This window comes from Helicoverpa zea, chromosome 18 (assembly GCF_022581195.2).
Source record: "Helicoverpa zea isolate HzStark_Cry1AcR chromosome 18, ilHelZeax1.1, whole genome shotgun sequence".
Classification (NCBI taxonomy): Eukaryota; Metazoa; Arthropoda; class Insecta; order Lepidoptera; family Noctuidae; genus Helicoverpa; species Helicoverpa zea.
This window is the reverse complement of record NC_061469.1, coordinates 5,189,054-5,203,157: the sequence shown is the minus strand read 5'-3', so window position 1 is coordinate 5,203,157 and position 14,104 is coordinate 5,189,054. Positions and strand designations below refer to the sequence as shown.

The 14,104-nt window shown below is 37.4% G+C and overlaps 1 protein-coding gene across 9 annotated transcripts in view; it reads right to left on the bottom strand.

Annotated features, from left to right (window-relative positions):
- LOC124638940 (dual 3',5'-cyclic-AMP and -GMP phosphodiesterase 11) overlaps nucleotides 1-14,104 on the bottom strand; it is a 201,683-nt gene that overhangs the window by 59,327 nt on the left and 128,252 nt on the right. For all 9 annotated transcript variants that reach the window (XM_047176110.1, XM_047176113.1, XM_047176115.1 and 6 more), the window contains 2 exons: nucleotides 11,872-11,988; nucleotides 8,086-8,263 (listed from right to left, as the gene is read on the bottom strand). In XM_047176110.1, the coding sequence (XP_047032066.1) occupies nucleotides 8,086-8,263; nucleotides 11,872-11,988 (295 nt within the window). The remainder of the gene's footprint in view (nucleotides 1-8,085; nucleotides 8,264-11,871; nucleotides 11,989-14,104) is intronic.

The window sequence follows — 14,104 nt, the reverse complement described above, 5'->3', positions numbered from 1 at the left end:
AACTAATATCCGCCAACGTCTCGTCTATTTATCGATTCCACTAATACATTTCGTAAATACGTTCCATTTATAGGCGCTGTCATTTTTGCCGAAATCCAATATTCGCTGTATTAGCGTTATAGGGAAATCACGTTGATTTGACACAATTTCAATTAATGTTAACCTTGAAATTGTATCGTAATTAATGTTCTCGGTAGAATTAGAGGTCATAAATAATCAATGGGATTCACATTGTTAAACAAATGATTGTTTATAATAATATAAATGTTTCTGAATCATACATATGGGGGATTCTCTGTAAGCTCGTTCAGCTCCATACAAATTCTGTCCTGGCAATTTTTTTTTAAATTTGGCAAAAAACCTAGTCCTATGCCAAAGAAAATTAACTATTTATTTAGTTAGACAAGGAGGTCCACTGAATTTGTACCTATTTTCCGAGTTATTAGCGATTTTCCAAAAAATCATGACAGGGGACTGTTTGAAACATCAGGGGACTGTTTTGAATGTGAACAGAAACCCACATTTTATGACTTTTCTATTATCAAAAGCTATTTATTTCGGGTTTTTATTACCGCAAGCATGGCACGATCTCGCCAAACAATCCTCATTATACCGGTCGCAACATAGGTCTTCCAACAACTCCTGGTAATTGTTGTAAGTTAATATGTTAGCAGTATGAAGAGCGCTGACATTCATGTTTATGTTACTGTGAACTATACAAAGATATGTATCGCGATTTTGAGCGTTTCGATTTCTTTACTGAACTGCTTACTAATGACGTCGCCGGCGAAAAAGTCGTGGTGGGCCTAGTGGGTAAAGAAGCAACCTCTCAAGTATGAGGGCGCGGCTTCGATTCCAGGCCAGGCAAGTACCAATGCAAATTTTCTAAGTTTGTTTGTACTTTCTAATAACATCACAGACACCAGTGACTGTGTTTCGGATGGCACGTTAAACTGTAGGTCTCGGCTGTTATTGTACATCCTTGGCAGTCGTTACGGGTAGTCAGAATCCAGTAAGTCTGACACCAGTCTAGCGGGGGTTTTGAGGTAGGGCACGCCACCATAGTAGCGGTAAGTCTCCTCTTTGAGGAGTGGCTCGGGAGGAGTCATGGCGCCCTCACGTACCGCATGACGCAGGTCCTCACCGGACACGGTTGTTTCGGGAGGTATCTGCATCGAATCGGTCGTGAGGAGGCGCCCGGATGTTACCACTCAGCGGACCACACAGTCCAGGAGTGCCCTGCGTGGGAAGGGCACCGCCGCGCCGGGTCCTCATCGAGGCATTAGGCGGTGGCGACCTCTCGCATTCGGCGATGGTCGGATGGAATGGGATGCCGTCGCCTCCTTCTGCGAGCATGACTGCTCGAGAAGGAGGCGGCGGACAGAGAGTTCGCACCGCTCATCCTGGCCGCCGCGCTGGATCAGGTAGACACCAAGGGCGCCGGGTGTCGCGAGACTTATCCTGGCCGCCGTAGGCGTGGGTCTATGGGCGTCCAGATCGGGTGGCTCATATCGTTCCTCCGTCGGCGTGTCGGCGGCGTGCGTTGTTCCACGCGCTTCTCAAGGAGATGTCAGCAACCCCACCGGGCCCAGCAAGACCAAGGCCCGCCTGGGCTGCGGGATTGTTCGAAAGAGTTGGTACAAGGCTTATGACGGGACACGACGGATTTTCACTCAGCAAAAGACACTCCCTCACCGCTGTTAACACAGCCAAAGGGAAAGGGAAAAAAGTCATTTGATCATTTTTAGCGTCGTTAAAAAAGGGGTATTGGGTTGCCCGGGTAACTGGGTTGAGGAGGTCAGATAAGACAACCGCTCCTGCCGCTCTGTTTCTCTCTTTTTCTGTAGTAATTCCAGTCGGGATAGCTTCTTCTTTTTAAGAGCCATATCACGTGCGTTTGATCAGCCTGTGTAATATAATTCAAGTTTATAAAAGAATAAAATAATGCGAAGCAATGATAGTTTGATTCTTAAATTTATAAAAGAGACTAGCGAATCAATTTACACAAACAATTCATGAAAACTTTTGAAGTAATACGCAAAATACACAGTCCCCTGTTTTGTTAAACAGTCCCCTGCTGCGTTTTTAGACTGAGGACTGTTGTCAGAGGACTGTGTATTTCAGTTAGATTTCACAATATTTATAAAACCGGCGGCTTATTGTTTTTTAAGAACCTACCGATCAATTTAGGCATAAATAATGTAACAATTAACTATAAATAGAGATAATTTAAGTAATTAAATTACACAGAATGATTTACCAGAGGAATGTGTGTGGTAGCGGCCCAAATGCGTCTTCACCTCACAAATGACGCTCTGGCACTAAACATAATGGCCTCTCGTTACCGCATTTGACAAGGTTGCTAACTTCATAACAATTGCGTTTCGTTTCAGTAATAAACCGATTATAAAACATTATAGTTTTTCTTAATTTTTGATTTAAATTTTTGGCAGGGGACTGTATTAAAATTCTCAGGACAAAGTTTACAGGAGTTTATTAAAATAAATAAAGTTGAAATGAGTGCTTCTTTTAGGAAAATAATATAATTTGATTATTTTTGTTTGTGATACTAACTGCCAAGTGAATGTAGTTTCATTAACTTTTTCGGAAATCGCATTTCTAGGTGTCAATGCAGTGAAAGGGACAGCCAGGGGACTGTATTTTTAGAGCTTCTATAACGTTTAGAAAAAAAATTAAAATAATTATGGTTATAAAAACAATGGGCCCGTGAAGTTTCGGGGTTAAAGTTTCATAAAATGTGAATGTTTTTTAAAGAATTAAACTATTTATTGAAAAAATCGGTCAGGACAGCCGATTACGAGCTTACAGAGAATCGCCCATATGCAGAGGAATGGTGACCTTGACATGGATCGGATACACAGAAAACGGCATAAATTTTCCTCCATAACAATAGGTACAGACAACAATTAAATCAGAAATGTGTGTTTTTTCGAAGTAATGCTAACCTGTCTGGTGAATGAGCGTCAATCTGTCCCTGTCTCAATTAATAGGTACACGAAATGATTAATTATAGTCAATTTGGGTCGAACGTGACGCTCTAGTAATTCGAGACCCGAACCGAACATTTAGGTTGAACAGGAACTTCGTTTAATAACTCAATCAGGAGGATAAGTTGTGAATTAAGGTATTTGTGGTGTTTTCTTTAGAGAAGAGGAATTCTTTCATTGTTGGCAGACTCTTTTTTTTGCAAAATATATTTTAGAGATATGTGATTGTGGTATGCGTATGTGGTATATGGAAATTCTAGAGTTCATCTAAAATTTAAATCTATTTACCTATTTATAGTTATCGGCACGAATCTTGAGCTCTGACCTTCACCTGCGCAGAAGTAATATATTGGGTCCCTTTTGTGGTATGAAGTGAGGCGCGGGGGCGAGCTAAAGCGGTGATTAGCCGGCAGTGCATCGCGTCATAGCCGTCACTCGGGATTGGTTCTTTGCTAATAAATCACTTCTGCGCAGATGTAGGTCAGAGCTCAAGATTCGTGCCGGTAACTATACACATTTTGACAACAACACAGCAAAATATAATCAAAAGAGCTAAAACTCCCTCACTACATTAACTTTAGAATCCTTCACCCACTTTACCGATAAAAAGCCGTAGAATACAACATGTACTTTGCTTAAAGAAAGTCATGATATAACAATGTGTCGAAGTCTCGAAGATGATCCGACGAAAGGCGAGCGTCTACTTATCTATAGCTCAGATAAACGTCTTCTAAGACGTCAGCCATCATCAATGAATGCGCTATGAATATTCACGGTCGCCCACGCACACACGCGCACGAGTGTTTATCTAGCCGACCAGTCAACCAACCGCTTTTATACGAGCGAACGTCAAAAGAACGTAATTCAGGGAAGATATGCACAACTGAGTTTTTGTTGAAAAATTACGGCGACGAATATTAAACGTTCCTAGACAAAATTGTAATTGTATTAACTTAGATATATCATATTTATATATCAATTAAGCTAATCTAAAGCATCCAAAATCGTAATCAGGCCGTTTTTAAATTAAAGACGACCATGTACATTAATGAAACAAAACAGCAGCGTCTATTTCATAATCAATTCATCTAGAATGTCACGTTCCCCAAAATAACAATCATAATTAATGAATACGGTATAATTACAGTATTCAGTTTCATTAAAATGCCCCTCGTCGAAGAAGCATCAAGTACACGTGTACCGACGTATGGCGCCCGTTTATCAACCGCTGGCGGACCGTCGGCGTCCCATCCAGAATGCAGAAACAAAATAACTAGAAGTGAACTGCGACCGCTTTTACGAAAACCAGACGCGGTCTGCATAATTCAGGTGTCCGTAACGCGCGCAATAATGTTAACTTGATTGACGAAAGAAAGGTACGTGATAATTTTATTTACGAGACCCCGATAACGACGGTGACAAGACTGCGTGGCGGGACAGGTAATCTTGAGTGGGTGCGATAACAAGTCCAATCACAGTCAATTGTTGTTTCATTGTTGAACGTAGGTTTATGAACATTTCACTTGTTCAATTTCACACATCATAATAGCCATGAAAATCATTATTATATGCAATTTAGCCTCAAATGAACAGACATTACTGATTTGACCAGCATGGCTTCAGCGAAATTGAATCCGAAATTGTCCTTTCCATTGAGCTATGGGTGTCGGGTCAAGCGGTGTGTTTACATGCAATTTTCAAGCCCGTTGTTTTATCAGATATGACCTCTGCGGCTCTCATCGACAAGCTGACAGAGGCCTAATTTAGGTACACATGTAAAACAACGCCCGATTGTTTCGTAATTAACTTTTGATTGACGACACACTTGTTTAATTGGGGGCCTGTAACTTTAGATGCCCGCTGACTGAACTTTGATATCAAGTACTTACAAGTTCTGAGTACAGAGACCGAAAAAAAAATGTTTTTGGAATAGGTCAAGAAAAAGGACGAATGTAATAAGTCTATCCAGATAAACCTTTCAGAAGCAATCCAGTTTCCAAATATAACTTTATAAACTAAACTAGCCGTTTTCCCGCGGTTTCACCCGCGTCAACTACTGCCCGTACCGGGATAAAATATAGCCTATGTTACTCGTGGATAATGTAGCTTTCGAATGGTGAAAGAATTTTTAAAAACGGTCCAGTAGTTTTTGAGCCTATTCATTACAACCAAACAAACAAACAAAGTTTTCTTCTTTATAATATTAGTATAGATAACAAAATTCATTAGAAAATCGAAAAAAGGTTAGCTCAAAGACATAAATCAGTTTGTATAATCCTTTGAAACTGGCATCAACTTTATCTCTTGAGCTCTGTCTACAAAAAGTATCATCGAATATAAATTAGAAAGCTTACTAATTAAGTAATCTGTTCTAGCGGATTTTCCGAGAAAAATATACACAGCGACATCCGAAAGGCTTTTTTTTTCCGACGTTAAAAATCATCAAATGACCCCTCCCGCTGTGGGTTAGCAGCGGTGAGGGAGTGTCAGACTCTTATGGCCTTACTACAAAAACTTAAACCCCTGTTTTACACTTGTCTAAAAAAATTTTGGCTGCAAAATGAACCGTATGTCAACGTCATAATTTGACATTTTTTTAGACAAGGCATAAACTGACGTTTAAAAGTTTTTGTGGTAAGACGGTATCTGACTAAAAACCGTCGTGTTCCGTCATAGGCCTTTTATGTACCAGGGCCGCGGTATCTCTTTCGAACAACCCGCAGCCCCGGACATCCGAAAGGCTTGCATTGACTTGTACTACCGGCAACTAGAGTAATTGCTTTGGAGTCTTTTTTCTTACTGCAGATTTCAATAACCTGTCTGTTGATTTATTTGCTAGCGATTGGATTTTGAAATTAGTTCTATACAAGCAATGCCAAACTCTTACCTCTACTAAGATAGATAAATTATTGAAAGCTGTCTTTAATGAACTCTGCAATATATTAATCTGTAAAAGTTTGCAGTCATTTCATTACTTGAAAATAGGTCCTCTAAATGATATTGGACCGATTTCCCAAAAAGGAGAAGGTTCTCAATCGTTCTACAGTTATATTGTTATATAGTGACTACCTTAATATTTTGAAGAACAATGCTTTCATGGCTGGTAAATAACTGTCTGTTTATGCGCACATATCACGTTGTACCGGCAATTCATTATTTATTTCGAGTGGTGGTACAAAAGCTATGTCTACAAACTGAATACACGAGCAGTACTCCGAGCAGACAATGAGTTTTTAATTAAATGCATTTTTCATTAAACGCCGCACGTGTTTGAACTTAGTTCTGTTTACGTTTTGTGATGGATGGCCTACGTGGTTGTATAGTTGTATGGATTTTATATAAGTTCGCGTTCAATAATTTGATTACCTACTTACAAAAAAAGAGTGTCTCTTTTTTGCGGAAGATTTTGCTGACTATCTATCTTTTGTATATTAATATTTTCTTATTTTTATTCTTCATTGCACACTTAACAATAAATATACAAAGAATAAGGACAGTTTATGTACAACGGCGAGCTTAACACAGAATTGAATTCTCTTACAGCCAAAGCGATAGAGAGATTCCATAGTGGATAGTGGAGTGATAATAGAGTTCTTAAACTTTTTAACCACGAAATATATTGAGAGAAATGAATTAATTTTGGTACTATGCATAATTTCTGTAATACCTAACCTAAATATAATTTCTAAATGTAATATAATTTAGCATCTGAAATAATTCGACCGTTGTGACTGCTAGAGCTTGAAGATCTAATGACATCAGGTCTGTGACACTTGTAGAAATTACTTTAGACTATAAAGATATTTGAAGAGACTATTAATCAAATTATAATAGAGTAAAACCGAAAATGAAGGCTGAGCATAATCTGAGCTATGACCAATTTTAAAATACTATTTAAATTACATAAGTAAAATGAGGTTGGTCACGGCAAATTCTATCTACCTATATCACACAGTGGCACATAATAAATACATTCATCAATCCATATTTCCTTTACTGAACTGATAATGATCTCTGATGACCTTTTTATGCGGGGCTATCTAAATATAATACCTAGTCTGTGGTTACTTAACAGGTGACTAAGGGTGAGTTGCACCATTTATCTACAAGGACAACCAGCCGTATACTTGCCATAAGTCAAAACGGCGATTTGACAACTGAAAGAGGTTCTTTAGATCCTTGGAAAGTAAAATAGTGCAACCCACCGTAAGGGATTGTTCACACCAAACGTATTGTCCGCCGCTGACTGTGAGTATACTCACTGTCTGCCCCAGTGTGAACGTCGACTCAATCTGCAGTACGCGTACTCACCAAGCCGACAATAGGCTATAGCGTACGATGCGCTACATGTGTGAACAAAAGAATAGGCTCGTGTAGGTTCACACTAGATGCGTACGCTGAGCGGCTGACTATTCTACACATAAAAGGGCTCAGTATTTGAAGTTGCTCGTAGTATTTTATAAAAGATAAAACTAGCGTAATTTATTTTTTTCAAACCAGACGTTTTACTGATATTTCAATTAAATGATGCGCATTCAGAAAGTTGCCATTTGCGAAGCTCTAGAGGAAGACGAAAATAATAAAAAGAAGAGATTGTGGGTACATCCCTTTTTGAAGAAATGTTTTCTTGGTCAATTTCATACTTTATATTTCGAGTATAGACTTTATCCAAATAAGTTCAAGAAATATTTTCGTATGACAGTAAAACATTCGATGAGTTACTATCTTTAATACGTTTAAGTTTATATAAAAGGGACACTAATCATCGACGTGCTGTACCGAGGCGCGGCGGTGCGTACGCAGCGGAGCGGCGCTATTCGGCAACTGCGTCCGCGTAGCCAATCCGCGTCCGCCGTGCATAGTCGCGTAGTAAAATAATCGGCCACTGAGAGTCAGCTACAACAGACTACGTAACAGCGTATAGTCGGTTCGGTGTGAACGACAATTTCAATATATATGGAAAAGCAATAAACTGCGTAACGCGCGCTCACAGTCAGCGGCCGACAATACGTTTGGTCTGAACGATGCCTAACTCTTACATAAAATTCCCTCCACCAAACAAAATGAATGTACTCACTAATTCAAATATAAGTTCCTTTTCATCCAGCTGCCGCAGTTCATGCCTCGACCTCCGCTGCGGCCGCGAAGGTGTGGCATGAGGAGGCTGGTCTCCAAGGAAGGTAGGAGTGCCGTCGACCGTCGTCACCAACGGCTTCAGAAGACCGCCGCGCTCGAACTCGTGCGCAGAGATCTTCCTGTCGAATTATACGTGTGTTTTAGTTGCTGGCATTGGGTGGTTGAGAAATTCGAATTGATTTATATTATAGAGGAGGATATTAAAATATGTTTCATAAAAAAGCATCATAAATGCAATCACAAATCCGATGTTACAAATCTATCCATATCCGAGGTAGAGGACGATGTCAGAGACAGAATTCCTTTTATTTAACTTTTGTATACCTAAGAAAAAGGGGTATAGCTACAGAGTTCAGGTTAAACCAATCTTAAACCTGATTTAGGTAAGATGTGCTAAAACATATACCTACTTGTAATTTTTCGTGTTCACTAAAATGTGGAACATTTTGGTCAATTCACGTACAAATATAGTAAAGGTAATTGTCACGTAAGACTAACCAAGTTACCTACTTACGGCGGACATATTCTACAATCTACAGGACGAGGTTAAAAAGCCTTCAATGAAATCAATTGCTGTTCCCGAAACTGTGACAATTTTCATAGAACTAGCAAGAAGTTAAATAAAATATTTTAAAAGGGACATCAAATACTGTTCTTCCAAATGTAGCGCAGTAAAGCTTGTTCAAAGCACCCATTATTTTTAAGAAAGCGACAATGGAGTAACAGCAAGGAGATAAGCGACCGAGTTTTAACGAAATTCACTGGCCGCATCACAGATAGGTACAATAGTAAACAATCGCCACATACCTTGTCCTACGGCCCTTAAGAGGGCAGGAAAAAAGAAAAGTGTACGTCACCTCTTAAAAAAGATTGTACTGACGTTCAATTCTACCTATATTAGTAAAAATATTGTCTTCCAAAAAATTATACAATTAACAAATCTAAAATAGCCCATTATGCTAGGTTATTTTGGACTTCAGTACTCAAACTATGAGTGCGCTAGATCTATTCAACAATTAGTGAACTGGACTGCCGCCAAACAGACTTTGTAAATATGTCATGCAACTGGACAAATTAAGTCTGACAGATTATTTGAAGACAGTCGTAGATGAGCTTAATAATAATTTATTAAAATTATGACTTCGTAATGAACAAAAGAGTCTCCTTTGATTTATTAATTGGCGCAATTCTATTGCCCTTGCCTCAAATAAAAACGTGTCAGAGCATCTTTTTTCTATCTACATCAGCCGTCATCATACTATTGACTCCCTTTTAGTCATATTAATCATGAAACTTAATATCTCTATTTACAATTATGTACTGCAAAGACACCATTATTGTGAATGTTTTTATCACTTCTTCTTCCGCAGATTCAACGTTATTTCTCTTTATTTTCGTCTAACATAAATAAGAAAATGTTATTTCAGTTGTTTCTTTCAAGCCCCTTTATCCTTGTCAAGCATGTAATACAAGTCAATTCCCATTTACAAGAAAATTTTACTTTACAAATGCCTCATCATTATGCATGTAGGTTAGCGTTCAAGAAAGTCCTCCTAATCTATTCGGAGGGTGGTTTAGCACTGGCAGATAAAGACAAGATGACATAAGATTGATGAAGACTACCAACGTGGATTTCGAAGACAGGAGCAGGGAATTTATTGCCGTTCTATATTTTCTTAAGTCTAAGGTGATCCTTGTTGAACCTGCATTTAGGAGCGTACGGGCTGTTGTTATTTTTGTGTGCATTTGATGATAATAATTATGATTATGCAATTTATTTCAGTTCGATGTATGTTTCGTTCGACCTTAAGTATGATACAAATGTGTCTGATCATTTATGCTCTAATAAATCTATGCTCGAAATTCTTGTTGCTAGGGTCTCATAATAAGCTCTTTATAAAGGTTGAAATATACACAGTTCAAATCAAGCAGGTTTTCATAATTCATAAAAACAATGTTCAAGACCATCATGATGAGTTAGCTCAAACCCACTTATTAATAAGTAGGTACATTCACATTAAACATAATCAACACGCGATATCTGTAATTGCTCTTACACGTATCGATTTCCTTATCGTGTTTATTTACATTACTAAGTTATTTATCTTAACCCGTTGACTGTTGACATTGTAAGCCCGTTGGCTGAGCCTAAACTAACGGGTCGGATTTTTCTCAGCTGTGGACTCTTAGTATATTTGTTTAGGATATCCTAAGTTGCTGCCTACACGGTCATTAATTAGAATTACAGCTCATTGCATTAACATTGTTTTGTAGGGAGTATCTATGTATAAGCACTTGTAGGCTTAATGTTATGGTATACGAGTTTTTTCCTGTATGCAAGTTTCTATGTGTTCTATGTGAGTTAAGAAATTTACCTATGATAAGTATTAGGGCAAATTGTGTGAAATTCATGAACGTTTCTATTAAAGAAACTAATAAAAATCATTCATCAACAAGACATTCTATTAATTAATTTAATGGGACGAATTTCTTTACTGAATACTTTAACGACACCTTTCATGTAAATTAAGAACCGTGTGTTTATTAAATACATATAGGTAGGTAACTTTTAATTAATCACATATCTAATTTGTAAGACAGCAACGACAAAATGTATATATTCGTTCTAAGAATTCCAATATTACTTCATAACAGTCATATCAGTAATATTTTTCTAATATCTACACGTATCGCGTTGTCTCGTATAAACAAAAATCGGAATAATATTTACTTGCCTAAAATAAATTATTTCTACACGTGTAACCATTCCTCGACTTTTTTTGTCGGAAAATAGAAGGTTAATCTCTTCTCTAATCATCAACCAAAAAAAACATTAACTTTAAGATTGTACAAACTTTAAATTTTACAAAAAAAGGATCCCTATTCAACATTCAAAAACTGTGCTATTAATAGGACCTACTCTACCTACCTATTGATCGAAATCATTCCTCCGAAATGTATTGAAAAGAACAAACTTAATAAAATAGCCCCAAGGTAAATCAGGCTTAAAAAGGACAACTAATTAATCAAAAATGTTCCAGTAATTTTTGGCAATTCGGAAACCAAGCCTGATTCTAGGTAACGGATAAAATTGCTTTTATGTTGAAAATGAAATTCGGTTAATAACTATGATTACACAACATGTATAATTAAGCATGTGATTTGATATTTAATACCACAAAATCAAATGTAATTAGTTTGCAAGTGCATAGAATAGAAGGCATGCTTTAATTTATTTTGTTTATTTTACAATTACCGGAATTACATGGACGTTCAACATATTAGATGTTGATATTGCATCTTTAAAGACATTTTTTTTTTACTAAATCTATGGGATGCACTCTTTGAATAGACGAATGGATGGAAAGACTAATGTTTCTTACTGACCATGCAAAAAAAGATAATTAGGTGACAGACCTTAGCTTTTTATAAGGCTAGGAATTCTATCGTGAAATAATTGATGTTTATGATGAATATAGGGCAACTCGAGACTTACTTACTTAAACAGCTGTTGAACACCTGTCTAAAAAAGCTGGCTGCAAAACGGACCTTACTTCAACGTCATAATAATTTTTAGAAAAGTGTTCAACAGAAGTTTAAAAGTTTTTGTGGTACGAGGGTTATGTTCAATTCCGGCATCGCTTAAAAAGCCATGCCATTTACAACGTAGTAAGTACCTATTGGTTGATTGTTCTTAAAATATGTCCACAACACTGATATTTATTACCTGACAGGAGTGGTCGCCCCGGAACCAGAGCCGGCGCGCGACGGCGACGCAAGCTCGGCGCTCGGGGGCGTCGCGTGCGATACAAGCCACGCGTCCACCACTTGCCGCGTCGCCTTCCTGTCGACAATTGCCGTTTACCTTATTAGCCGTACGAGGAATTCGCTGAATTGCCGCCATTATGAGATTTGAACGTCGAATCAACAGCGCAAGAGTTGAGCGCCGCGCGCCATTCAAACTTCGAATCAAGTGCGCTTGAGTTGAGCGTTCTTTGTATGCAAGAACAGTTTTAGGGCCAAAACAGTTGTTTACTTTTGGACCGTGAACGTGAAAAGTCATAAAAAATAGCTGTTTTAAGAACTGAAAAATGTTCTCGGTGAAATATGGTCTTAAAGGTAATAAAAGTAAAATTAAATACCACTTCTTCAATTGCTTGAGGAAATACAATGATAGTTAAATTAATAACAAAATTATCGGATGTAGGATTCGAACACACTACCAAACTCCGCCACGGTTGGCGGTGAAGCCGATCTTGTGTTATTCTAACTTCGACGTAATCTGCTCAAACCTTTCACACGAACTCCGTCCGACCGCGCGGACTACCGCTAGAGAATCTACTAGTGCGGTATACTGTGTGAAACTTCTAATAGACAGGTAGGTAGCTACCGATTTCTTATATAGCAGCCATGACGATAAATAAGTTATACATACATTTACAAACAATCCTAATTGTATCAATAACAAATTCTTAAGGTGCATCCACACATGATCGAGAGATTTGTACGGGAACATTAATAAACGTGTTTGCGAAAAATCTTATCGAAAATGTGAGGGCACACCTTTACACATAGATCGCTATTTGAAATGTTAGTACAACACATTTGTACAATAATAATGAAAAAATATACAATACAAATCCTTTCCAGACTTAAAACATATGATTCAAAAATTCCAATCCATTATATATCTTAAACATAATCCCTCTCTATCACACTACATGCACTAGAACAGGACAAAATATCCAAGAAACGTGTAGAACAAACATAATTGTAACGGAAACTTTGATAACAATAGTATTCATTTAACATATAACATACATAGTTAACGCCAACTAGCATCGTTGTCAATGTTTGAATAGGACGAGAACATCTACTTACTGCAAACTAAGAATAAATAGACTACCAACATTTAATACTCTAACTAATACAATATATCATAGGGTACATACATACATTTCATAATGCTTAATAACAGCTAATATTATTAACAATAAATATGTTAGGGATTAAGAAAGTAGAACATATAAAAATACAATTACGAATTTATAAAGAAGAACCAAACAAAGCTTAATTCTAAATTTAGTTGCCATGATTTCGCAATTAATTGAAGAAAGATTTAATATTTCGTTCCCTTTTGAAAGCAAAAACAGACGTCAAGCATGGGCGCAATTAGTGGATCTACATAAAAATTACAAACTCTGCCTTGTTTCCATTGTTTTCCAAATTATAATGAGTTAACTTGAAAAGAGACAAAAGCACTCAGGGATAACAAGATTAGTCTCAACAGCCTTTCAAGTATTAATGTTATTATAATCATTAGCATTATTATAAAAGAAATCCTTTTTGATGTCGTCTTTTATCATAATTCGGTAAGTCGGTAAAATTATTATGCGGTACTCAAAAGTTGGAGCACAATTTGGGAGAGGTAAACTTGAGTTCTGCACAAACAGACTAAGTAGACTTTGGTCTTAGCATACCTGAATTATTAAATACCAATGCACTGCGAACTGGGACCGCAATGAAATCCCGCGAGAAGTTCTACAAACTCAAGCAGGATGTAAAGTTGATATCAAAACTTACAAACTAGCGGCTAGAGGCATCTCAGTAGGAAGGGATCTTTGAACTAAAACGAAGACATGAGTGAATAACATAGTGGAAGCAAATTATTCTCGTGGCAATACAAACACTGACGATAAAGTAAGACAACCAACAAATGAAATTGTATTCAAAATACAGAAGCAAAAAGACGGACATATTAAACAAATAAATATACAGCTTCATTTCATACGGTAGAATAGACGGTGACATCTTCCTTCTCATTTTCCAGGCATCGAACCAAAGGACAAATGGAAATTCTCAAATGTAACAATTTGTATACCAACATACAACGATAACATATGCTCCGGATATTTTCAAAACTTATTTCAGTGTAGGAACTTGAAAAGCGCTATCGATAG